This window comes from Diuraphis noxia, unplaced genomic scaffold (genome assembly GCF_037042655.1).
Source record: "Diuraphis noxia isolate RWA-SAM2 unplaced genomic scaffold, SU_Dnox_SAM2 contig0005, whole genome shotgun sequence".
Taxonomy (NCBI): Eukaryota; Metazoa; Arthropoda; class Insecta; order Hemiptera; family Aphididae; genus Diuraphis; species Diuraphis noxia.
In genome coordinates this window covers 14965695-14993610 of record NW_028301715.1, presented here as the reverse complement: position 1 = coordinate 14993610, position 27916 = coordinate 14965695, and the positions used below count along the sequence as shown (strand labels likewise).

The following is a 27916-nucleotide window of genomic DNA, read 5'->3' as shown; positions in this document are numbered from 1 at the left end:
TCATTATACAAAAAGCCTTCCTTGGTACTGAGCGAAATATTAATTAAAATCTGTTTTTGTTTATATTAAAATTTTCTAAAAATAGATTTTAAGTCATATTCTTAGGGCTCACATTTGACAAACATCTTACATAGGGCCCACAACTAAAACTAAAGCGGAAACAAGTTAACTCCAGGCTGAACCTCCTTAGACCCCTTTTAAAATTAAACTATCCCTAACAAACAAGGTGACAATATATAAAGCGATAATCCACCGGTCTGGCTCTATGGTATTCAGCTATGGGGGTCTTCAAAGCCTTTCAATACCAGAACTCTACAAACTTTTCAATCAATATGCTTACGCCTAATAACCTCCGCCCCTGGTACATAACAAATAAAAATCTCCACAAAGATTTAAATCTACCTATCCTTAACGATTTGGCCAAATTCTTATCCAAACTCCACACTCATTTTAATCCTTTAATCCAAAAATTATCCTCTGCAACACACGCTCCCAAAAGACTAAAAAGGCTGTGGCCCCGGGCCATGATAAAAGAATAAAATACAAAAAAAAAAAACTAAACCAAATAATTAACTTAATGTAATTTCTTGTTAGGTGGCACTACTGAGGGCCTTCCTTTTCTAATATTCTTAATGTCATATAAATAAATTTTGTCATCATACTTACTGATTATTGTAAAATAAGATAGTAAATATATTCTTCTTAATAAAAAAAAAGTCATATTCGAATTTCAAATATTTAACAACCTAAAAACATGTATTGGAGCCTAGTTTTTAAGCCAAAATATAGTTCAGAATAGTGATTTGTATTGATATAAAATTAAAAGCAACATTAAATTAACATATTCACTAATAATTATAATAAATAGAAAATCAAGGTTAAAATAAAGATCAAACATTTTCGAAAAACCTGTTCTTGGTAATTCTAAATTATACAAATGCTTACATATTCATTAAATTGTTGCTAATAGTATTTTTTTATCATATTTTACTCAAATGTATATTTAAAAATAAAACCAAACAACATACCAAAACTACAAAAAAATAAATTTAATAATTACTTTTAGTAAACAGAAAATGTATAAGTCTCAAGTCAAATTTTTTTTTTGGCTTGTATTTTTGTTACTTTTCATGTCTCCACATTGATGATAACTTTGAGTCCTAAAATATTAAGTAAAATAATTGTAATATATAATTAAAATAAATATAATTAATAATATTTTATTAAATTAATTTACTTGAACAATAATGTTGGCTGCAGCAAGTTCATCCCTTAAAGTATCACAAAGTTTAAGTATATCTTGTTTATTAATTTCAGACTTAGATTCTAATGCTAACTGTCTAAGTTTTGCTCTAAAATTTACTGCGGCATCAATAACTAAACTATTTTCAGCATCAGACTTGAACTAAAAACATAATTATTTCAAATAAAATAATTATTAATGCATTGATTATAAGTTTAAAAGAAAAAAATCATTACCTTAGTTGTAGTTAAATCGATCCCAAATGACTCTAATGTTTTAAATACTATATTTAACGCTTGAATCACTTCCAAGTTTGAACAATTAAAATTGAAGTCCTAAACAAAATCATACTCTTTTTACTGGATATATATAATTAATTTAAAATATATAAAAAGGTTAAACATTACCACTGTAAGTAATTTGTTGAATGTGTTAATGAGCTCAATAAGTAAATTTAAAGTTTTCGATGTATTAAAATTATCTGCTAAATTGATTAATATATCATTTTCAATATCAGACATTTTCTGAAATAAAAATGATAAATTAAAGTGGCAAAAGATTTGTTTTATTCCAATTTCATAATTTACTTACTTTTAATAATGTAATATCAGGAATATGTTTACTGCTGTAAGTATTTAAATGAGCATAACAATTGGCGATGAAAGAATCAAATTTTTTTAATACTCCACATGCTACGTCCATTGTACTATCATTAAATTCCAAATCTAAAATTTTTAAACAGGTGACAAATTATAAAACAAAATTGTTATGATCTTTCTAGAAGTATTTATCAGTTGAAATTTGAAAGCTAGTGTCAGAATTTAATTTACCTACCACTTTTGTAATTTGATAATAAACATAATGTTCGAAATTGATTAGCGGTATATGAATTAAGTAATTCTTTAACACTGATGGTGTTCATTAACGATTTTGACATTTTAATATTATCTCCAATATGCAAATGTCCTGAAAAACATTACATTTTATTAGTATTTAATGAGAGAAAGCAAATAATTAAGTAAGAACCTGTATGTATCCAATGTTTGACCCAATCGTCAACATTATGGTATGCACAGCATTGAGCTTCTTCATTTTCATGATGTGGAAATAGCAAATCTATACCTCCAGAATGTATGTCAATACTGGATCCAAAATAATGGCTGTAAACATTAAAAAAAATTAGATACATGTATTTACAAAAATAATTTATAATGAACACAAATAAAATAAGTAGATACCTTGCAATAGCAGAACATTCTATGTGCCATCCTGGTCTCCCAGGTCCCCATGACGAATCCCACGAAGGTTCACCTGGTTTTGTTGCTTTCCAAAGAGCAAAATCTAAATTACTTTTTTTGAATGTATGTGGAACAACTTCAGGCACTTTGACAATTTTTCCATATCTTTTAAACTTGGTTGTATCAAAAAACAACGAACCTTTTTACATTGAAACTATTAAACCTAAAAGGCTTTTTTCAAGATTTATAACCAAATATTTTCAAATTATTTTCAAAACTCACCATCGTCTGTCGAATAGACTAGATCTTTATCGAAAAGGTTTTGAATAAAGTTTAAGACTTGGGGAATAAAATCAGTTACTCTTGCTATAATATCTGGTTGTTTTATGCTTAGCAAATTAATATCTTCAATAAATTCTATTTCGTACTTCCTAAAATCATTAAATAACTGATGTTATAATTATTTTATAGACAAAAATAAATAAATATTTCAGCATAATAAATTATGTTTGAATGATCCAACATCTGAACCTTGCTAATTGAAGAGGGTCCACGTTTAAGGCACATGCTTTTGAAATAATTTTATCGTCCACATTGGTAATGTTCATTACTTGAAATACAGAAAATTGAAAATAGTTTTCCAAAATTCTTCTGATAATGTCAAACTTAACGTAACAGCTATAATGATATAGAATACATTTTTTTTTTACATTTTTTAAATGATATTTAGATACCATAACAAAAAAAAATACTGACCTTGCATGCCCAATATGCATTGAGTCATATACCGTGGGACCACACACGTACCATGTCAGAAGTTTATTACATTTCAATGGTTCTTTTGTTTTGGTTTTACGATTATAGACCAACACATTTGGTTTGTTTGTAGAAAACAAACGATTGGCCAGCAAACTACTAAGAACACCGAGACTACGCATTTTCATAATAGTTGCAGACAAGGAGCATGAACAATATTCCTCTTTAAATTAAATTATAATTCTGAAATATTCTATTTTCCTTAGAAGTTTGAACAATTTTAAATTTTTATGAAGAACGATAGATATGAACTTACTAAATTGGGAGTCATCACTGTCATCAACATACTCATCAATTCAACATTGAACATTTAAAAATGTTGATTTTCAAATATCAATTTATTATCAGACAACCAAGTTCAACAGTTGATAAGGAATATAATGACAAATGTAGATAACAATAGCACAGAACTGGCACGGAAAAATCTGCCAAGAGAAGGAGCACAATGTCTACACGAACACATTTAAAACGCAAATGAAAATGAATCACGGAAGACGGAACGACGTCCGAACACTCGGTACCCCTTAGCTGCGTATAACCGCTCTGTGATTGGTCGCCATTCGTCGGCTGTCGATGACGGACGATCGCCGAGCAAACGGGGCCTTTGGTGGGGATGCATGCGCGGGTTTTGACCGGTTTTTGTTTTTTTTTTTTTTTTGATGGCTGTCATCACGTTTTTAGGGGAAGTAAAAGTGCTTCGATTTTTGACTTCAGTACCTCTTTCGATCAGAAATTGAATCTAGTTGGTACTTTAGTAAAAATCCCAATATTTTTCTTAATTAATGGAATAAACTAACTAAAAATTAAGGAAAAAACGGAAATTTTTACGCACAATCAGCTTTCGACAAAATCAATTTTGGTTTTTGATTTAACTTTAAAACAAATTACCATAGATACATTAAATTTTCACCGAATGTTTATATAAGTATATTCTATCCACCATGTAATTTCTGAAAAATTTCGATTCAAGTTACACTATTTATAGGCATATGCAATTTTCGATAATTATTAGTTTTTTTTTAAATTAATATCGATAAAAATTTATTTTTTGGGTAGAAAATCTTTAAAATTTAATACAAGGTTTCAAACATATTTTTACAATAGCAGTTGAAAAATTAAAGAAATTCATAAAAAATTGTCTATTTAAATCTAAGATTAGAAAATTTAATACAAGATTCCCCTACAAGTTTGTCAGTCTTTACCACAAAAAAATGTACACCAGAAATTCAAATTAAATTTTTATGAGCGTTTGAAATTTAAATTTTTACAACACTGGATTTCACATTTAGCGTTTTTCTTATTTTCGTGTAACTCTTAAATAAATGACCGCAGATACTTGAATTTTTACTAAATGTTTATATTTGATACAAATATATAAATATCAAAATATTTGATTTGTTTTGAGCTGTTTACTGACGTTTTAATTTAAAAAATTTATTTGTTGGGTAGAAAAGCTTGAAAATTTAATACAAGGCTTCTAACACATATTTGTAACAATAGCAGTTGAAAAATATTAAAAATACATAGGCACGATGTTTTTTTATAAGCATTTAAAGTTCAGATATTGACTAAATACGTAAAAATTACGGCAATGTTCGGCTATCTTAGATAGAAATTCATAATAGTTTTTATTTTTAAATCTAAGATTTGAAAATTAAATACAAGGCTCCTAACACATAGTAACAATAGCAGTTAAAAAATAAAATAAATTCATAGTCACAATTTTTTTTTTACAAGGATTCAAAGTTTGAATTTTGACAACATACGTAAAAATCGCGAAAATTCGTAAATTATTTTAAACTAGAAAATTCATAAAAAATTTCTTTTTAAATCTAAGATTTGAAAATTTTTAATAATCAATATAATATATCCTAGACAGATAAGCCGTCTCCGATCAGAATCGTCTTTCGTATACAATGATATAATATCATTGGATTCAAATTTAATTCCTTCCATTACAGTAACCTACTGTACAGCAGAGCGACATCCACGACTTACCTGCTTTTTACCTTACCCGAAAAAAAAAAACAAGCAGATAACAATTTTTATCAAAAATCAAAAGAATTATATTTCATCAAAAAATAATTGTGAATTAAAAAAAAAGTGCATAAAAAATGTACTTCAAATATAAATTGACAAAATTATAATATTACTTCAATTCTCAAAGTAGGTAGTTTGAGATATATAATACAAATTTTATGGTGTTTTAATAAAAATTAACCGATAGTATTGTTGTAATTTTCTTAGGTATAAAATTGATTATACGTGAAACATACATCATATTATATTTTATTTATTTTAAACATTCATGGATAAAAATTAATTATTATTTTTGTAATATAATAATATAATATATTTAACAAAAACTATTAACCAATAACAAGCAGCCAGATTAAAATTTAGGAAATAAACTGATATTATACTGATATGTAAACAATGAATAGCTCCAGAGATGATTGAATATTAAAAAATAATATTTATCCAACAGTATTGTTTCTCAGTATAATTATTAAATGTGTCATAATTAAATTATACATTTTATAAAAAGTGATTAAACAACAATAATAATACTTATAATTTACTATACATTATTTATACATAAAAGTAAAATACTTTTTAGTTTCCAAGTTACACAAACGAATACTAACTAATTCACATATTGTTTTATTTTTTACACAACAATAATAAAGTTAATTTTAAGTAATTTTTAGAGATAATAGTACTCGATTGAAACAGTTTTAAAAATTAAAACAATAAAATATTATTATTTAAAATTTTAAGCACATAAATATAAGTGTTCATAAAAATATATAATTTTACAAATAATACACAAATATATTCCTTCTTATACATCACATTTTAATAGTAGAAGACAATTAAGGCATTAAACAACCAATAGATAAAACTTTGGATTCACATATAATAATATTAATAATAACAAATATTTAAGTCAATAAAAGAAGAAAGGAACTAAAATATGCAAATACACAACCTAAAAACATGAGATTTATATTGCATCAATAAATATATAAAAAAAATATGAACATAACGCTATGTATTATAACTATTCGATTGTCATTTAATTTATAATTGGGTATTATTAATATTATAATTGTTTTAATACCATTCATAATGTAACCAAGAGTAGAAGTTTCAATATCATTACACAAATGCCATTTGTTTTTTGGGTGCTCTAGTTAGCCTTTTTTGTAAATGTCTCTCAAAAAATTTTTTTATTTCTGATACAATGAAAACACTTGATGTCAATCCCAATAAAAGTAAAATATCTAAAAATTTTGAAGAAAAAAAAATTAATATTTTTAACTCACAATTAAAATAGAATAATCTTTACCATATAAAGTAAGTGCTTCTGTCTGAAATACATTCTGTAATGGTGGAAAGTATATCACTAACATTTGTCCAACAATAGAAAGTGTAACAGCAACAAGAAACATTTTGTTAGAAAACAACCCAATAGTAAAAACTGACTTTGTCTACAAACATAATCATAATGCTTACTATTGAATGACAATATAGATAAAATCAATTCTAATATTTTAAAAATTTAAAATCATCATACCTGTGAACGGCAGCTAAGAGCATTAAACATATCAAAAAAAACAAAACATGTAAATGTCATTGTAGTGTCTCTCTTAGACACATCATTGTCGCTTAACTGAAATCATATAGAAACATAATTAAAATTAACTATAAAGCAACTAATAATTAAGTATTGAATGTTCATAATTGTAAAAAATTGGTTTTATTTGAATTCATTATAATAATATTTATTGATTTGAACATTGGAATTAAAAGCAAAAGCAATATTTATGAACGGGATTTAATAAGGATTTAATTTTACCAGTCAATTATTTATATAAAGTACTCCTAGTATTATTTAAATTATTAAATTATTAAGAAATTAAATTAAACTCTGAAAATAAAAACTCACTTCTCGCTTAAAAACCCAAAGAGTTCCAACAATTATAATTGAAGCTGAAAAAAGAACATTTAGCACGAGTGTTTTTGTTATCATTGGTGTTTTAACATTTCGAGGACCTTGTTTTACAACATCTTTATCAACAGGTTCAACAGCAAGACTGAAAAAATATTAATAGTACAATATAACAAAAGAGAAAAAACAAGTTACAAATAACTAGATTAATGATATAGCTACCTTTGGGCAGGTGGTCCATCCATTATAATATTAATCCATAATATTTGCATGGCATTTAATGGATTTGGTATTCTAAAAATGGTTGCTAAAGCAATTAAAGATAATGCGGCAATACTAGTACTAAGTTGAAACTTCACGAAATTTCGAATGTTGAAGAATATTCCTTTCCCTTCTTCAATAGCTGCCACAATTGTTTGGAAATCATCATCAACTAGTATCATGTCTGATGCTTCTTTACAAACATCTGTTCCATTTTTACCCATAGCTATTCCAATATCAGCTTTTTTCAATGCAACACTATCATTAACTCCATCACCTGTCATTCCAACAACATTACCATTTGCTTGTAATGCCTAAAATTATAGACACAATTAAAAATAAATAAATTAGATTTTATTTTATTTCTCCACTATTATACCTAATGAAATTTTTAAATTTATAATATTTTACTAATAATACTTTTGAAACATTGATTTCTTTTTTTATTATTTTTATTATTCATTTATTTCTCAAGATAAGAATACTGAGCCTTACTGAGTATTCTCGTGTGGAGGCCCACGAGTTATTATGTATACATCCGTATAATTATTACTAGTATATAGATATAACTTACATGTTTGAAATCGTGTTTACAAATTATTAATAATATAATATTAGAATAAATATGTGTAATAGGTACTATCTGGTTAGTGTTAAACTTAAAAATTATAAGCGTAAGTAAAAAAAAATCATGATATATAAAAACTTAAAAAATTCAAAAACAATTAGACTAAGAACATAAGTGAAAAAATAGGGAAAATGTGTTATCATAATACAATGTTATAATATCATTTACTTATTATTTTATCAAAATGAAAATTATAAGCCAATATTAGAATATTACTAAACAGTATGAACAGATTCTCAAAATAAATAGCTTAAAATTAGTTTTAAAATGTTGAACATTTTATTATTTATGGACAGTGGCAGTTCTAGCATAAGGGCAGGGTGAACAGCTTGCTGCTTGTTCCAAAATTTCTAATATTCTTTGTTGAAAAATTAAATGATAAATCTACTTCTAATATCATTAAGTATTTGTGACATAAATATTTTACTTAACATTTTTTCGCATTTAAGACTTAATTGTAAATTTTACCTCAAAGAAAATTTAACCTGTATATGAAAAATAATAATTTAAGTAAAAGTGGGATAGTTCCAAATTTCTATGATAAACTTCTTTTAAATTAAAACCAAACAACAAAAATCACCTGAGGAGAAGTAGTTATTTATTTTTGAATTACTGTATGAAGAACTTAATAGAAAAAAAAAAATCAAACTAAAAAAGTAAATAAATCTCAAATATCTATTATTAGCTTTAAAAGGCCAAAATATTTTACGATACAAAGAGTAGAAAATATCATTATAAAATTAAAGGATGAAGTGTAATGGTAACAAACTATTAGGTACCTTGATTATTGTTAATTTGTGGCGAGGTGTAACACGGTAAAAAACAGATACATTGTTTACCATTGCTTTTAGTTGATGATCAGACATATTATCAATTTGTTGGCCAGACATGGTTTGTCCATGAATCATATCCAAGCCAATCATACTTCCTATATTCAAATTTTAAAATAAAAGATAAAAATATTTTTTATTTTTATTTGGTAATAATGTTGTATGCTACATACCAATGGCAACTGCAGTTTCTTGAGCATCTCCAGTGACTAATTTTACTTTAACTCCACAATTATACAACTGTTCTATGGATTCTCTAACAAATGGTTTTGGAGGATCGCAAATTCCAACTAATCCCAAATAAACCAAATCTTGTAAAGAATCTCCTTTGGCTAATGCAATAACTAAAAAATGTGTTTAAAAATAATTAATAAAATAATCTGATAGAGATACTAGTAAAACAGAGCATTATAACTAACCTCTAAGTCCTTTTCTACCAATTTCATATGCTTCAGTAAATATATCTTGTTCTTTTTTACTACTTAATAATAGTTTTTCATTTCCATTAGAATATTTTGTACATTGTTTCAAGACTTTTTCTAAAGCACCTTTGACAAAATAAATTTCTTCTTTAACCTATAAATTTTAATTTTAATAAAATAATAAAAATAGTAAATACTAATAATAATGAAATATGCTATATTCAAAAATCTTACATCATCGTATTTATTAACACATTTCACAGCCATAAGTTTTTGTTCAGAACTAAATGGATATTCTTGAAGTTTTAAGTATCTTTCACTAATACCATACATTCTATTCTATGATCAAAATTAAAAATTATAGCAAAAGAAACAAGATTAATAAATAAATTAAAGATTTAACTTCTTAAACACCTTCATAGCAACTGCTAAAAGAGCCCCTTCAGTTGGCTGCCCCTGTAATGTATCTCCATTGATAGTTGCATTATTGCAAATAACTCCGACCTACAAAAAAAAAATTATATGCAATTAAAAAAAAACTCAGTAAAAATATTTGTTAGAATCTAAATTATCAAAAAACTACAATACATACTTCTAATAAATTATATATAGCTAGTTTTGCTTGATCTGAAGAGAAAGATTTAAGTAAATGAACTTCGCCTTGATCATTGTAACCAGTTCCAGAAACCTAGATCATTAAATGATTATTTTATATTGTACATTGAATTTTCATAGTACTTTTATACAGAGTGATTATCATAATTCATAATGTTTTAATACGATAAAATCTTTTTAGTGGGTGTTACATAACAATTTATAATGCTTTTCTTGTTCATTAAAAACAAGTTTACTGTATTTAAGTATAATAAGTTTTTTTTAGCAGTTTAAATTTAAAAATATTTAAAATTTAAAAAAAAACTATTTTATAACTTACATCAGCATAATATCCCTCAGAAGTAATTATTGTAGTTACAGTCATTTCATTATTGGTTATGGTGCCAGTTTTATCAGAACATATTATGTTAACACATCCTAATAAAATAAATACATAAGACAATAACAAATCAATAATTATAAATAAAAGTTAAGCAGTTACCTAAAGTTTCAACAGTTGGTAATTTCTTCACAATAGCTTTTCTATTAGCCATACGCATTACACCAAGTGCCAAAGTCACAGTTACAACTATAGGTAAGCCTTCTGGTATTGCAGCTACAGCCAAACTAAAACAGTGAAAAAAATTTTTATAACACATATATTAATCTATTGACTAATTTTTTTACCTGACACCAATAGTAAACATATCTAAAATAGGTCGGCCCTGAATCCAACCAAGCATCATTATCAAACCAATAATAAAGAAAGAATACACCGATAACTGAGTACCCAGAATATCCATGCTATTCTGCAAAGGGGTCTTTGGTGCTTCTTCACTTTGCATTAACTTGAAAAGTTCGCCAAATTCCGATTTTTCTCCTGTATTTACCACAACTCCTTTACCATTCCCACACCGTACTAACGTACCCATGAATGCTATGTTTTTCATTGATGTGTGACTAACTGGATTCAAAACTAACTCTGTTGTTTTCATACATGGTTCTGTTTCCCCAGTAAAACTACTTTCGTCTATAGCTAAGTCAATGGCCTATAAAGTGAAAATCCAATTATGATTTTATTATACACACAAAAAGAACTAATAGTTCTTAATAAGCAAATATCTAAATTTATTAATTATTGTTGACCTATTACTTTTATATTTTTATATTTAAGTTTTACCTCGAAAAGTCTAATATCAGCAGGGACTCTATCACCAGTGCTTAAATAAACAATATCACCAGGTACCAACGATCTTGCAAGCATAGATTCTAATTGTTCCTCCCGAAGGCTAAAACAGAACACAAAGTCAAGTTATTAGTTAATTTATTTCAATTAATATATTCAATTTATTGGTGGACAAAGTTAATAGTTTCAAGTACTTAGGATTAGTATTACAAGAGAATGGAGGTTTTGAAGAAGATATTATGCATAGGTTTAGGAAGTGTGGATAAATGAAGCGGAGAGAAGCGTAAGGTATTTTATGCATTAGAAGAATCCCAATCAGGTTAAAAAGTAAATTTTATAAGACAGTAGTGAGGCCGGGGATGATCTATGGATCGAAATGTTGGGCTATAAATAAAAAATTTAAGTTTATTAGTAACAATGATAATTTTATAAAATCATCAACGGCAAACAATATATAACCTAAATTGGAGAATAATAAAAAAAAAATGCCAACCTAACCAATAAAGTTAACATTATTAGCTAGTAGCAATAAATTTCAGAACTCAAATAGTTAACTACTAACAAAAGCTTACATTTTTTGTTAACAATTCCATTATATAAACATAAAATATATAACAAAATTTCAAAATAACAAGTATAATAATAATAAGGAAAAAACTACTGACCCACCATAATACAATAAATAACAAGTATAAAAATTAGAAATCTGTTTGTGTTTAATTTAAATGATTATGAAAGAATTACATAATGAATATTCAATGAATTCAACAAAAATTGTTTATATTATATGATAAGTAAATAATTTAATAAATATATTCATATTAGCAAATTCTTGAAAATAATATTTTTTTTAAAGTTACTACGTTCCAAATTAATTTAACCAAAAAAATATTGAATTTTAGAAAGATTTTTAAAAATAAACCACTTAACTTAGATAAATCTTTTTACCATCAAAATTGTTCTTATAATTAGATTCATAAATAGGCTATTTTGAATTTATCAAAAACAATTTTTAAGTTTTTTTATTCTCAGTACTAAAAAATAAACATAAAAATTATTATACATATGCGCTAGGGTCACTTTATGAACAAAAATAAATTAATTAATAAAAAATATTAATTTGAACAAAATTTATTCCAAAAGTCAGTTCTATCCGTTACACCTTGTATACTAAGTTAATAATTTTAAAATTATATATTTTATCAATTATTCTTCAAACATACTCGTAAATGAGAGTAAATACTTTCTAATTGTCTCCAATTTTTCACTAAATATCAATAAATTAAATACATTTTTATAAAATAAGAAAACAAATAATAACTTAATAATATTTCTTAGAATACTAACCATCGACATGTAGGTGGTACAAGTTTTGTTAATGCTTCTAATGACTTTTCAGACCTATATTCTTGTATAAAAGCTACAGTAACAACAATGATAATAGCCTGTAAAAACATTAAAGGAGTTTTAATAATTTCAATTTAGTTATTTTTTTTTTTTAAAACATCAACAATTAATATTTTACCTACCTAGGAATAATATTACAGTGAAACCTGTACATAACGAAAAGTTAGAGGACAATCAAATGTGGACATTTTAGACAAGATTTAATATCATTAAAGGCAAACTAACTATTTATTTATTGAAAATATTGTGGCATGGTTATTAAATATTAATACATATGAAATAATATAATATAGGCATCAAACATTACTGGCAATATTGAAGTACTATGTATGTAAATTGATCTAAATCCATGCCTTGAAGTTGCGCGTGCGCTGTTACGACTGGTAACACTGTTATATAGAATGTATAGTATATGTAAATATGCAATTAAATTTGAGTTTGAACTAATTTGACTTTGAGTTTGTTTGTAATGAAGGTATAAGGGATAAATATTACAGTCTGTGTCAGTAAAAGAAAAAACCCATAATAGACAGGTTAAAATACATTGGAATGTTTTCTGAGACCTTATTTTGTCGTTGAAAGATGGTCTGTTATGTTATAGTGGTGTCCGTTAAGTCAGGTTTTACTGTATTACCAAAAATTCAAAAGTAAATTAATCAAAATTAATTTTATTATTAATTCATTATTTTGTGAAGAAAATAAAACCATTGTAACATTAACCATAAATAATGAGTAATTAATTATTTAATTGAACGTACTGTAGTAATACTGATGGCGTCATCAAATTGTTTCATACATACGCTTACTACAGCTGATGCTAGCAAAAGAAGTATCAATGGATTTCTAAACTGAAAATAATAAGTTTTGAATTAATATTCTAGTTCATATATTATGTTTTTTCATACTTCACATGAATAAATATTCGAAAAATACTCTATGAAAGTAAAGTTGTATAGTATAGCTATTATAAACTAACATAAACAAATTACATAAGGTTAGGTAGAACTAAGATTTTTAAAAATTTAAACATTTAAAACAATTTATGACTTAAAATTCATTACTATGAATTTTAAATTACAGATAAATACTAAGTAACTTGAATTGCATCAAAATTAAATTATAAAACAATAGGTGGCTATGAATGTAGGTAGTTGTAATAGGATTTCCACAAATTAAAATATGCAAATACATTATTGTTGAAGATTAAAATAATACACTGTTTTAATGCACAGTTGTACTTGAAATATTTAATAATTTTTCAGTAAATTAACTTTATTGTGTGTACTTGAAAAACAAAGTATAAATAATTTATACATATTTATATTAAACATATTCATGTATATTAGAAACATATTTGATCGAGTAGAATTGTTTCAGAAATAAGTATTAATACAGAAATATTCTTCTACCTATTTTAATTTTTTGATTAAATTAGTTATTACTTACCTACATCAAATTTAAATTTAAAAATCAATTGTTTAATATATTTTTAATTTTAATTTACATTAAGATTTAAATCTGCTGCTACCAAACATTTTTTGACTAAGAAACTATTGAATACCAAGCCTCATCATTTTAACTTAGGTACTTAATTTTATACCCATATATTAATATATTATTGTTTTTAACAAAAAAAATATATATTTATTTAAAAATTTGTACCATTTTTGTAAAGGTAATATATTAATTCTGAACACATACATACACAATCTGGGGCTTATGCATTAATAATACAATATAATATGTTTTACCTGTTCAATATATTTTTTCCATAGTGGATCTCCTTGATGAACTGAAAATTCATTGTATCCAGTCATCTGTCTTCTAAATTCACATTCTTTCCAAGATAATCCACTCCTAAAACTGACTCTTAATCTAGACACCACATCTTCGGCACTAATTGCACTTGCTTCTTTTGTAGTAAGCCACATCTTTTCATGCTCTGCTATCATCTAAATTAAAATAAATGTTTTTATTAAATACTTCGGTAAGCGACATTGTTAAAAATTAATGCCAAGACACATACAAAATTAGAACCTGATGGACTATCATGTGATTCGTGATTTAAAAGTGAATGTAAAGATTCATTGCTAAATTTATTAACAATTTTATACTTAGAGTTCATTATACCAGGAATAAATATTGTTGAACTCAAATCACCTCTTACAAATGTGAGTTAAACAACAAGTTAAAATTAAAAAAAAAAAAATTATATGGAAACAATTAAACTAAATCATGGTTAAAGAGGTAAATTCAACACATTTAAAGAGACATTTTAAATATAATTATTAATTAGCTACACTTTAACGAATTTCACGGTTTACTTTAAATACAAATACTATTTTTGATTTGCCTACATAGATTATAAAATACCTTATCATTATCAACGTGTTAACATATTATTGTTCAGTATCATGAAAGTGACAGAGCTACCAATTTTTTCCGAACAGATAATTATTGTAATACATTTTTAATAAACTATTCAAGTATACAACTGTATAAGCATGTATGTACTATGTTGTATAAGTCAACATATCGAGGTCCGACGATCGGTCTTATAAAACTATAAAATATAATAGCATGAATCTACTTCCTACCTAGAAATAAATAAACATTTTTAATTATTAGATGTGCATTATTTATATTTGATACACCCATGATATGACAGTACATATAATGCACACGTCACACAACTCACACACAGAAATGGCCACTAAATATTTTTATACAATAGCTCAGATTAAATAAAACATTATAGGTTTTAAATAAAACTACCTATTATAATCTATAAGCATTACATATAAATATAAAATATTTATTCACACGCTACCTATATTATATATTGTAAAACGTTCTACGCTCAATCTGTGATAATAGTAAATATTAAATAGGGAGTAAATTAAATAATAATATTATGCGGGAAATAAAAATGTATTATCTACATACCGTTTAGGTGTTGATAAGATTATAGGAATCAATAACGGTAATAATTGGTGATTATATGCGATTTATGCTAAAACCAACAATAATAATATTATAATAGGTAGTCCACGAGACTATTAATAAAACTGCAGCAAATAGCAATTATTGGAGACTCGGTTACGCCAAATTACCTTCCACCCGGGAGAAGAGGTTTTAAAATGTTTATCGTTTTTATTAAAGAGTTGTTTTTATGTTTAATAATATATGTACTGCCAATTTCAATAGTGAATTACCGACATACGACTATTTTTTTTATTTATTTTTTTTATAGTGCCTACAGTATATATTTTCAAATTAATTATTTTATAGATATTTGTCATAATATAGTCGTAAACACAAAACAATTGTATAGGTATCACACCCAGGCTTGAGTAGGTACTAGGTAGAAGGTACTACTGTATCAAACTTCATATTATTTTGTTTTTACAATGTTTTATTCAATCTGTTGCAAAAAAGAACAAGAACAACAACTGAGGTAATAGATAGCAATGAAAATAATAAAAATAAAACAAATAGATAGAGATAATAAAGCGTAGAAGCCTCCTAGTGGAGGTACTACAATTAAAAAAAAAACATGAATATTAAGATTGAATTAGTTTGTCAGTAGGTTTCTACTATAGACATATAAATATTTATATGTCTATGGTTTCTATACTATAGGTACGTGCGCTATAATAGACGTTTGGAAGGATTTCCAGGGATAGTCAAGGGTCAAGGTATCATGCATGAGTGGTTTTCTGTGGTTTAAAAGCCAGTTATGGAATCTTTTGTAGTGTGTTTAAGCCACGTCTACACTATATATAAATTACTATTATAGGCTATTATCAGTGGCGTACGCACTACACAGGGGTAGGGTTCTAGGGTTCTGACTGCCCCGGAAATTTCTTCTTTTTACATTAAGACCCTAAGATACCTATACATCAACGTACCATACATTTTCAAACTATTACACATTTGATGAACCCGCTCACAATTTAAAAATAGTAGACTTTTTTATAGACTATTATTTTTAAGTTTTAACCAATACAAGGTGATTCTTTTATCAAACAACACTCATATTATGGTGTTTGTGTGTAAATACCACTTAACATACTCCTATAACACACAAACACCAACCAAAACCATCCAACTTCGGGAGGCTATATCTTGTAAACGGATTAACGAAAAATGAAAATTTAAACGTGAAATTCATTGAAAAAATAGCCTTTTTAGTTCATGAAATTTTAAGTATAGGTTGTTATTTGAAAATCAAAAGTTGATAATGGTTTACCTGATAAATATAAGGGTGAAAATATTTAAAAAAATATATAGTTCTAGAACAAGATGGATCTAAAGTTTTGAAAGAAAAAAAATTGAATTAAGTTAATAGTTTTTGAAATAATGAGTTGTGTTTGATAAAAGAATCACCCAGTATAATATCTGTAGTGTAGATCACAAACTTTGGAAGCTCAAGCGTCAAAATTATTCAAAATCTTACCCACCTTTGCTTATGTTTTTATAAAAGTTTCGTTTCACAATCCGCTTCAATCGTGACACCATCGATCATCCCTTATCACAAGCCATACCCTTTTTGGGAAGATAAAATTTGTTGTATTTTGTAAAATCAAACCAAATATTTTGTTGTCATGACAAATAAATAAAACAAACGAATTTCAATTCTTAAAGGCCACAGTAACGCATTTATTCTACAATATACACCTGCAGGCTATAAGTATAACTGTATAGGTACTGCCGGTACTGGACATATTAATCTTCTGACCTAACCCGTCTAACATCATGTATTCAATCTGGTGTTCAATCACAGCTACTTATTTTATAATTTTCTGTTTACTGGGGAATATATAAATAATTTGATTCAATTTTTAAGCAATCTTTCGTTTATTATTATTTCCAACAGCCGTCACGAGTAAGGGTCTCAAAATCCATCGGTTAAAACGTACTTTTAATAAAACTATCTAGTTATCAATCAAGTTCTTAAAAATTTATAACGATGTATTTTGAACTTATAATATAATATTTAAAAAATTAAAAATTAAAACATGCTGATATATTTTTATAATCTAGTTTATTGATAACTGCATGCAACGATGACTCTAACCAGCTATAATTAGATCAAAAATATCACTGGGTGTTATTGAACCATCTGATTAACCCTAGCGTCCCAGCGCATTCCTTTATCCATATTATCATCAGATTTTCAAAACATACATGGCTTTACAGTAAAATAATAGTTTAAAAGATAAGCAAGCATTGTTTTGAGGAAAATAAAAATGATTTCAACGGATGCGCGAGTCCAGGATCACCCTTGTACTTAACACCACCCACAAATTGTATACCAAATAAGCCCTATTATATAAATGTATACCTACTTTACATTAACTCCTATATAGTTTCTCTATTATATAGACAAAACCACGGCTTTAAAACCTAACCTAACCTATCTAAAGCCGTGGGAAAAAATTATTTACATATAATTTTACTTGTAAGTGATTCCTAATAAATAATAACCTAATATTCCCACTTACTTTTATAATATGATATAATATTACAGTGAATTAAATTATTTCTAGTTTTGTATTGGTGCACATGATTTTTTATTGTAGTAATGACATTTTAAAATGTATGTATTTTATAGTAAAATCTTATCATCCCTAATTGTTAAGTTCAAACGTTAATGCGACCAAATTATTTTAAACGGTGTAACAATAATAAATCGTTGTTCATAAACGATAAGAGTGAAATTGGTCATATAATTAATATGTAATATATTGTCTGCAATACTGCCAATACTGCAATTTAAATCATTATTATACCATCAAACCATCTATTCAATAAAGTAATTATTTTTGTCGTTTATGTATAAAATCTAATTAATATTGTATCTGTAGGTATTACATTATCCAAATTTTGTAAAATTTTAATTATTTTGATGTTAGTTATGTTTTATAAAAGATTTTGGAATTATATGTATAGTTTAATAGTTGTTATATATACTTATTAGTCATTATAATATTTTTATTTTTAACTTGTTTATACATTTAATTGTTTATTAATATAAACATTATCAATAAGGTATCATGATTATTTTTTAAACGATTCAACTAAAAAAAAAAATAACATTTGGTGAACTATACTTCAATAATATTACTGAAATAAATTTGTTTCGTATATATCTAGACTAATAGATAAAAACCAATTATTTTAAAAACCAAACTAGGCCACGACAAATAAATACTTATAGCATTATATCCCCAACTATAATATGAACTATATATTTTGTCTTTTTACTATAAAATATTAAAAATTATTCATTATCTATCTAATATCTATATAAATTGCAGCCTGCATAGTAAATTATTTCATTCTGTTTATCGCTATGATGCAATTTTACTACTTTTAATCAATATGACTTTAATGTGAATATTATATTATGTTAACTATAAACTTATAAATTTAAAATTTTTATTTTTTATTTGTCTTGATTTCAAACTATACTTTGAATTCTTTCTTTATAAACAACAAATATAACTGATTCAAATTGGTAAAAGTTCAAACTTTCAAACCAAAACAAATCAATTAATTTTTATTGCATTATTATAAATGATAATTCTCTGTATATTATAGTTGTAATGTATACATATACATAGTTTCATTAATTTAATCATTCACTTTAATGTAGGTACTTACTACTAATAATATATGGTTTGCGCAAAATTTAGTCATGGACGATTAATAAAAACATACATACTTCGAATTAGGTATTTATAAAACTCGAATGGGTGTGTTTAAGGTGTGATATAATTTTAAATTTTAAAACCATGTTAAATCATTGCATGAAACAAAATACTTAGAATAGCATTGGTTCTGAGCGGAAGCTATTAGTTATTATCACTTAATTCATACATTTTTTTTCAAAAGTACTTCAAACTAAAAATTTTAGATACTTAAAAATAATGACATTCTACACTTTGCTTGGAAAGTAAAAATGACTAATGATTTTAGATATTATTAGATAATGCCGCAGCAAACATCGATTAACATGTTTATAATATGTTAACACATAACTATGTATGAGAGTGAGATTTACGTATAGAATAGTTAATATTAATTTAAATAAAATAATAAATACTAACCTTATTATTTTCAAGTTTTTGCTGTTTCTTACTCATGTTCTTGATGTTTCTATCATCGTTATTTATCTAAAATATATACATGTATATGGTTATTAATATAAATTCACAAGGAAGTATGAAGTATCTCCCCCAGGAGCCCTATTGTTATATTACAATATGACATAGAACATTTACACATAATATAAAAATTGTCCTAAAAATTACAAAAATGCTTTAAATATACCAAAAAAAATAAAAGTTTCATTTGAAAGTTGTATTTAATATATGATGCGAATTTTGTATTTTGATTTTGGAAAATAATGTCTTATAACATTCAGAAAAAAATTTAATTTGAACTTAAATCCTCACTGTAGTTATGACCAAGTCGCGTTTATAGCGATGTCGGAATGTCGTTATGCCGGTGGCTTCATTTTAGTTTTCAAAGTAGAAGGGGTCAAAAGTTAGACAAACCCAAATAGGTAACTTAAAAAACCGTTCGTTTCACTCGCAACCAAATATCTACCTACTTACATTTTTATCAAATGAAAAATTATATTAACTAATATTATATTTTAACTTATAAAGATATTATTTTATTGCTTGCTTGCTTACTGTTAGAGTTATGTCTGTTTTTAACAAATATTAAATAATATTGTTAGACATTTTTGAACGATTATCTCTTAATTATTTTATTTGGAACACCAAATATTTCTCTTTTTAAATTTTGTTCATATTTAAAAAATAATTGGTAACACACCGAAAAAAATTAACTTTAATATACTAAACTAAATTCAACAAAATAAAGAATAGTACACTGTACACGATTGTGGCTAAGTTAACTGATGTCTGAAATCAACTATATAAATTAGAGTGGCAATAATTTCTCAGTACACAATATAATATTTTTTCAAAAAATCATAAAAATATCCATGTTTTTACACTAATAAAATATTATAATACAGTACGTGTTCCTCACTCGACAGAGCAACACGTGTGTTATCTTACCGCGAGTGCGCTTTTATAGCTTCGATAGCAAAACCCCAGTCACATTTCATTGCATCGATATCAGGTAATATGATTATTATATAATTATACACCCAACTATCTTCGGCAATTTCGAAATGAACAGAAACACATCGGGCAAAATGCCCCCCCCCCCCATCAAACCTCAACAGAGCAAACACCCTACGCTCTCCCAAAAAAACAACCACAAATTCACCTGCTACCAATACCAAAAATTTCACATTACCTTCAACCAAAACACACCAATTAAATACGCGCAACTTAATATCGCAACGGACCGTTATCGAAAAGAACACCGCCGTCAGCCCTCCTCTTCCCCCAGTCATCACTACCTCGACCGCAACTAACGCCGATAACGTTAATTACACCAGTCAGATTACCACCAACAATATAAATAATACAGATAATCACAATAACTTCGCTAGCATCACAGCAAAGGAGACCACTCCTAACAGAGAACAAGCGATAGTATTCAATTCAATCGACGGAGTTCCACAAAAAGATTATATTTTAGCCATTGGACATATTGTTCAACCTAGAAATATACTATTCGTCTCCAGAATTTCCAACAATAGATTTTGCATATTTCTATCCAGTAAAGAAATTCTCGAATCCCTTCTGTCTAAAACACAAATAATAATTATAAACGGTCAAGAAATACAAATACGACGACTACTAAACCCAGCTAAGCGTATAGTAATTTCTAACGTATGCCCGTCCATACCCTATCACGTAATACTCCACTCCCTAAACAATCTGGGTATATCACCTACATCACAAATAAACTTCCTTAAAGCTGGAATTAACCTAGATGGCTACGAACACATTCTAAGTTTCCGTAGACAAATATATATCAAGCACGAAGACACGATAAAACTCCCTGGGTCGCTGATCTTAAACCATAATCAGTCTCAGTTCAGAATTTTTTTCACGGATGACACGATTACTTGTTACACATGTAAGACAACGGGTCACACAGCTCAGACCTGCAAAAAGAATGTCTCTACTATCTCCGAAACACCTTCTCCTCCTACCACATTTTCCAAAAATACTGTTATAGACACTCCAACAAGCGATCTGACACCACCCTTCATCGATCCTGACCAAGCAGAAAGCCAAACTTCCCAACACGATGTTCAACACACCAATCTGAACACCAATGAAGAACATATACCCCCAATACCACCCGCCCAAATCAATACGGAAAACAAGGAATCAGATACTCACGAACAACACATCATATCGTCTTCCCAAGCTCCGCCTAATACCGAAAAAATACCTCTAACTATGCAGACCAATATTCAAAACAAAAGACCCATATCTGACACCTCATCCCTAATGTCCCCCCCTTCAACCCCCCTTTTAAAAGTAGCCCAGCAACCAGTTCAAAAACAAAAGAAACAAAAAATAAGATCTCAGTCTAATTCTTCATCAATCACTGACGACGACACCCCCGATGACCCCCTCATTCCGGCCCAGAAATTATTCCATGACGACAATCCCCTGCCAATAACATACACCCAATTCAAGTACCTGGTTGAATGCTCTTCAAATAAGTCCATGAATATACGCTCCCTATGCGAAGAAGCTAACATCGAATTACGTACACTAATGGCAATAATCGAAGAAACCTACGTCATGATAAAAAACTCCAGAATGAAAACTAAACTAACTAAATTTCGCAATTTATTATTCCAATTAATGCCCGAAGAACCAACAGACCCCACACAAAATCAATCATAAATAACAAACAATATAACATATACAATGAGCATAAATGTAATACAGTGGAATATTAACGGCCTTGTCAAAAAACTTAATGATATTAAACTAATAAATCAACAACACGACCCAATCATCATATGTTTACAAGAGACCAACCTCAACAATACCTTCACCCCGCCCATCAAAAACTTCAACATCTTCTCAACCAACAGAACAGCCTGCAACCGAGCTAGCGGAGGAGTAGCGATACTGGTCAGATCTGACTATCCAAGTTCCCAAATCCAGATCCAATCTCCTCTGGAAGTGGTGGCAGCATCCATCCAGCTCGAGTCTAGCATCACCATCTGCAATATTTATATACCGAACCAAAAACTATTTAAATCCACTGATATTGTGAACATAATACAACAACTCCCACCCCCCTTTCTCCTCCTGGGAGATTTCAACAGTCACGGCCTAAGCTGGGGATCGGACAAAACCGACGACCGGGGAAAACAAATCGAAAAAGTCCTCGAGACTGATAACATAATACTACTTAATAGCGGTGAACCCACACGACTCAATCCCTCGAACGGAAAATTCTCAGCGATTGACCTATCATTATGCAGCTCAAACCTTGCCCAACGCACTTCATGGTCAACTCTTCCCGAAATATACGACAGTGATCACATCCCAATCAAGATCGAGCTTCTTTCTAGCAAAGCAACTTCGCCTACATCTCCCAACAAATGGAAACTCAAAAATCCCAACTGGAATCTTTTCTCCCAACTAGTCGAAGCCTACGTAAACACAAACCCCCCTCCTCCAGATGGTCCGACCGAAAATGACGTTGCCCACATAACCAATTCTATAACTAATGCAGCAAACATATCAATTGGAAAAACAAATGGCACTCTAAACAATCCTAAAGTTCCTTGGTGGAACCCCCAAATCAAGTTATCTATTAAGGAAAAGAATATCGCATTAAAACGGTTCCAAAAAACGGGAAAAATCGAGGACCACATACGCCTAAAAGAACTTCGTGCAAAAACAAAATTCCTCGTAAAACGCAGTAAAGCATCCTCTTGGAAGAACTTCACTTCTACCATAGGCCCCAAAAGCGACCCCAGCTCTGTATGGAGCAAAATCAGATCTTTACGTGGCAACAGCAAAGAAAAACAGACTCTCATATTAAATGACAACATTCTCCTCACCGATCCAATCGAGGTTGCTAATCTTCTCGGTAACCATTTCTATTTGAACAGTTCTGATAACAACTATAATGAATCATTTCTTAATAATAACCTGACCAGTAGACAGCATTTGCTCCAACCCAACTACAGCCCATTAAATCAGGATCAACACCATCTAAACATCCCCATTAGCGCTAAGGAGCTAAACTGGGCCCTTTCCAAATGCTCTAGCCTCTCTCCCGGACCTGATGAAATCCCATACAGCTTCTTACACAACCTACCCGCATCAGCAATACAGTTCCTCCTCCACCTGTACAATAAAATATGGAATACCGGACAAATCCCAAAATCTTGGAAACACGCCATCGTCATCCCGATTTTAAAACCAGGGAAGGACAAATTTAGCACAGAGGGATATAGACCAATATCTCTCCTCAATACAATGTGTAAAATACTTGAAAAGATCATCGATTCGCGACTGAGATGGTTTCTCGAAAAAACTCACTATCTTTCCCCTCAACAAAATGGCTTCCGCAAGCACAGGAGCACATACAACAGTCTACATGAAATCCAAAAAGACATAACTAAGTCCCTAGAAACCAACCAAGCCTTGGGACTTGTTGCCCTCGACATAGCGAAAGCATACGACACCACATGGCGCCCCCGGATAATCGAACAACTACAAAAAATCCTATGTAACGGTAACCTACTGATCTTTGTCAAACATTTCCTAGAAGACAGATCTTTCCAAGTCAAAATTAACGGTCATCTCTCTTCAATCTTCAATCAAGAAAATGGAGTACCACAAGGATCCACTCTCTCAGTCACCTTATTCCTTGTAGCCATCAACGACATCTGCGAAAGAATCAAATTCCCAGTAAAATCTTCTCTCTTTGCAGACGACCTAAACATTTGGTGTTCAGCAAAAAACTCATCCTGCATACAACCATATCTACAAGACACAATATTATCACTTGCTGCATGGTCCGAGACATCAGGATACCGTTTCTCCCCATTTAAATCTCAGTGCATCACATTCACCCGAGCTAAAAAATATCCTTCATTAGACATTAGAATGAATGACATCCCAATACGAACCTCAAAATCAATTAAAATACTAGGAATCACATTCGACCGCAAAAATACCTGGAACCCACACCTTAAAGATCTCCGAAAAGCAACCATGTTAAGAATGAATATCCTCAAAACTCTAGCTCACACTTCTTGGGGAGCAAACTCCACAACCCTTAAACAAATATACACATCGCTCATTCTTTCCAAGCTAGAATACGGATCCTTCCTCTTTTTCAATTCTAAACCATCCAGCTTAAAAATGATTGACACCGTACACAACCTGGGACTGAGATTAGCCTCCGGAGCATTCCGATCGAGTCCAATTCCCAGTTTGCTCAACATCTCTTATACTCCACCCCTAAGTCTCATAAGAAAAAAAAACATCATGCTTCTATCTGCAAGACGAGCCCAGAACAACCTAGACATCCACCACGGCATCAGAACTGAACTACGAGACTCCAATTTCAAATTCTCTGACTTAATTAAACATGAATGTCCGACTACTCCCCCTTGGACTATGGACATTGACATCAACCTCAAGTTATCTTTCCTCCCGAAAAGCGAAACTACACCTAACATTTATAAAAGTGAACTACAAGCTATTCTCGAAGGATACCAAGACCACATATTCTTCTTTACGGATGGATCCAAAACAGACGCCGGCGTAGGCGCTGCAGTTACATTCGGTGAATCCAGACGAATGCTCAAGCTCCCTGACTATTGTTCAATCTATACGGCCGAAGCCTTGGCTATCTCCCATACATTAGATATTATAAAACAGGACTCAATAAACAAATCCATTATACTAAGCGACTCCCTTAGTACACTTACAAGCATCCAAAATTACTTCCAACCTAATAGCATTTCACAAAAAATCCAGAACCAGATATCATTTCTCCAAAACAACGCACAGACTATCTCCATGATATGGATACCTAGTCATATCGGCATACCTGGAAATGAGATAGCAGACACATATGCCAAACAGTCCATCTCATCTCCTCACTCTCTAATCATCGGCTCACATACTCTGCAAGACTCAAAAAACTTTATTACTGATCACATTCTAAAAAATTGGCAACACTCCTGGTCAACCCAACGTACTAAACTAAACGAAATCAAACCCAGCATTTTCCCATGGCCAACCACTCCACTTACCAGGCGTCAAGAAGTAATTCTTAATAGACTTAGAATCGGTCACACATGGTTAACCCACAAACACTTAATGTCTAAAACGGATCCCGAACCTTGTTTCTCATGCGGCGAAACACCTACAGTCAAACACATCATATGCTTCTGCCGTGAACACAACAATGTTAGAGTCAACCTCAAACTAGCTGACAATCTCTACGAAGCTCTTGGTCCTGACCCCGACAACACTCAGAAGATATTTACCTTTTTAAAATTAACTAAATTATATAACTTAATCTAAACACACCTTCACACCCCAAGCTTGAATTGTATAAATATCCCTCCTTTATCACCATATGTTAAATTTAACTTCAGCCAATAATCTTTGTTGTTGCGGCTTAATTTTAAATAAAAAAAAAAAAAATATTATAATAGTTAAACGGAAACAACTGGACACCGGCCCAATGAGTTGCTTTTAAAATCAGACAGGGCAAATTCCCACCCTGCCATCAAATGAAAGCGCTGTATGCCGGTAATAGGTATATGTAAAATACACAGTAAAATAAAATAAATATTATAATACATCAAGCGGGACAGGTAGACTACCATCAAGTTTATTAATTATACTAAATATAACTAATGAATAGATAAACTTGAAACGATACGAATATTTATTCTTTGGTATACACCGAGAATTTTATGATTTTAAAATAACATAAACATATTATACACAATTTGCCAATGTTGTGATATTGTCTAAGGAGCGGATATAATATAAAATAAACAAAACTAAAACTAATAAATCATCATGAAATTAATCAAATCACATTAACCTAAATACAATTAGAAAAGTAATGTAAATTTATGATTCTTGGAATATTTAAAAACTAAAATACAGGCTTAGAATATAGTAAAGTTTTTCAAATATTAAAATATTATAAAATGAATTATGACCTACGAGTTGGGCTGGAATTTCTATACACTTTACATTGTTTTCCAGTCTTTAGCTACGCAATGCTTTTCTCGTACTATTAATTTATTTTTAAGTAGGAACAAGAAATTTTAACTATGCATTTTTTTATGATTTTATAGCATTTTAAAGTTTTTGGGAATTTAACACTAAAATCCAGCTTTTCAAAAGAATTTTGAATATTTTGATTAAAAATAGTAACTTTGTACGTGATGCTAACAAAGATTTTACGTATAATAAAATGCGTTAAATTTTTTTAACGGATTGGTACAACATTAAAAAAGCACTTATATTTTTTCAATGGGACTTAACTACTATATCAATTATTCAAATAAATACATGCCATCAGCGGCGTACTCGGGCGGCTAAAGAAATTCAACCCTTCGCATTGACTGTTTTATGATATATACAGTATACACTATAATATAAACTATGATATTTCCGAAAACGATTTAAAAGAAACAATTTGCGTATTATCAATTATTTTTAGAGGTATTATTAACAGTAACGGGATATCGACGATATCGTATTATAATAATAACGAGTATTATAGGTACTAATAAGTATAAGGTAATTCTGATTTACTTTGTTAATCCCATCCCCTCCCTATTGAAAAATCCTGGGTATGCCACAATGCACGACGAAAACTACACACAGACACACGACACGCAGTATCATTGGTTATAAATAATATATTTTTAATCAATGGATATTACCTACACATTAAATATTTAAATATTAACTATTAATAAAAAATAACACAACATTTAAAAATTGTCAAAACTCGTCAGGTATCATAATTCTATAACAAAAAAGGTTTTAATCAGTGTTTCACAATTTAAACAACATACAATATCATATAGGTACCACACATTTATACATATAACTTTGAAGTTACATTAAAATAACAGCTTAGAAAAGTTCGGTAAATTACCTGCATTTGTGAAGTAACGCTAATGATGACTTCTGTTTTTTTATTTATTTCATTTTCAATGACCTAAAAAAAAAAAAAAATCTAAATTCAAACCTTGTCGTAATCTGCTGGATTCATAATACTGATCAACAATTACCAATTATTCAAAATGTAATATACTTAAGAAAAAAAAATGAAGGGGTGGTTTGTCTGATCAAAGTACATTCACTTACT

At 28.8% G+C, this 27916-nt stretch overlaps 2 protein-coding genes across 2 annotated transcripts in view; both read right to left on the bottom strand.

The window, feature by feature from the left end:
* Positions 1-1034: 1034 nt before the first annotated feature.
* CysRS-m (cysteine--tRNA ligase-like protein, mitochondrial) lies at positions 1035-3774 on the bottom strand. The gene is made up of 12 exons (XM_089228601.1): positions 3554-3774; positions 3238-3480; positions 3013-3159; positions 2764-2912; positions 2482-2680; positions 2270-2403; positions 2078-2209; positions 1835-1968; positions 1651-1767; positions 1480-1578; positions 1238-1405; positions 1035-1160 (listed from the first exon to the last, which is right to left on the bottom strand). Exons 2-12 carry the CDS (start codon positions 3423-3425, stop codon positions 1122-1124), a joined length of 1506 nt encoding a protein of 501 aa, XP_089084727.1. The 5' UTR covers positions 3426-3480; positions 3554-3774; the 3' UTR covers positions 1035-1121.
* A 2314-nt stretch (positions 3775-6088) lies between these two features.
* The window catches only part of SPoCk (secretory pathway calcium atpase), a 35947-nt gene continuing 14119 nt past the window's right edge, over positions 6089-27916 (bottom strand). The window contains exons 4-23 of the mRNA XM_089228264.1: positions 27704-27766; positions 19696-19761; positions 14332-14532; positions 13339-13428; positions 12521-12618; positions 11168-11276; positions 10675-11036; positions 10490-10614; positions 10328-10425; positions 9986-10081; positions 9808-9897; positions 9628-9732; positions 9391-9547; positions 9145-9315; positions 8921-9069; positions 7475-7827; positions 7250-7397; positions 6878-6973; positions 6650-6791; positions 6089-6584 (exon numbers count right to left, since the gene is read on the bottom strand). Of these exons, the coding sequence (XP_089084390.1) occupies positions 6460-6584; positions 6650-6791; positions 6878-6973; positions 7250-7397; positions 7475-7827; positions 8921-9069; positions 9145-9315; positions 9391-9547; positions 9628-9732; positions 9808-9897; positions 9986-10081; positions 10328-10425; positions 10490-10614; positions 10675-11036; positions 11168-11276; positions 12521-12618; positions 13339-13428; positions 14332-14532; positions 19696-19761; positions 27704-27766 (2844 nt within the window). The 3' untranslated portion in view covers positions 6089-6459. The remainder of the gene's footprint in view (positions 6585-6649; positions 6792-6877; positions 6974-7249; positions 7398-7474; positions 7828-8920; positions 9070-9144; positions 9316-9390; positions 9548-9627; positions 9733-9807; positions 9898-9985; positions 10082-10327; positions 10426-10489; positions 10615-10674; positions 11037-11167; positions 11277-12520; positions 12619-13338; positions 13429-14331; positions 14533-19695; positions 19762-27703; positions 27767-27916) is intronic.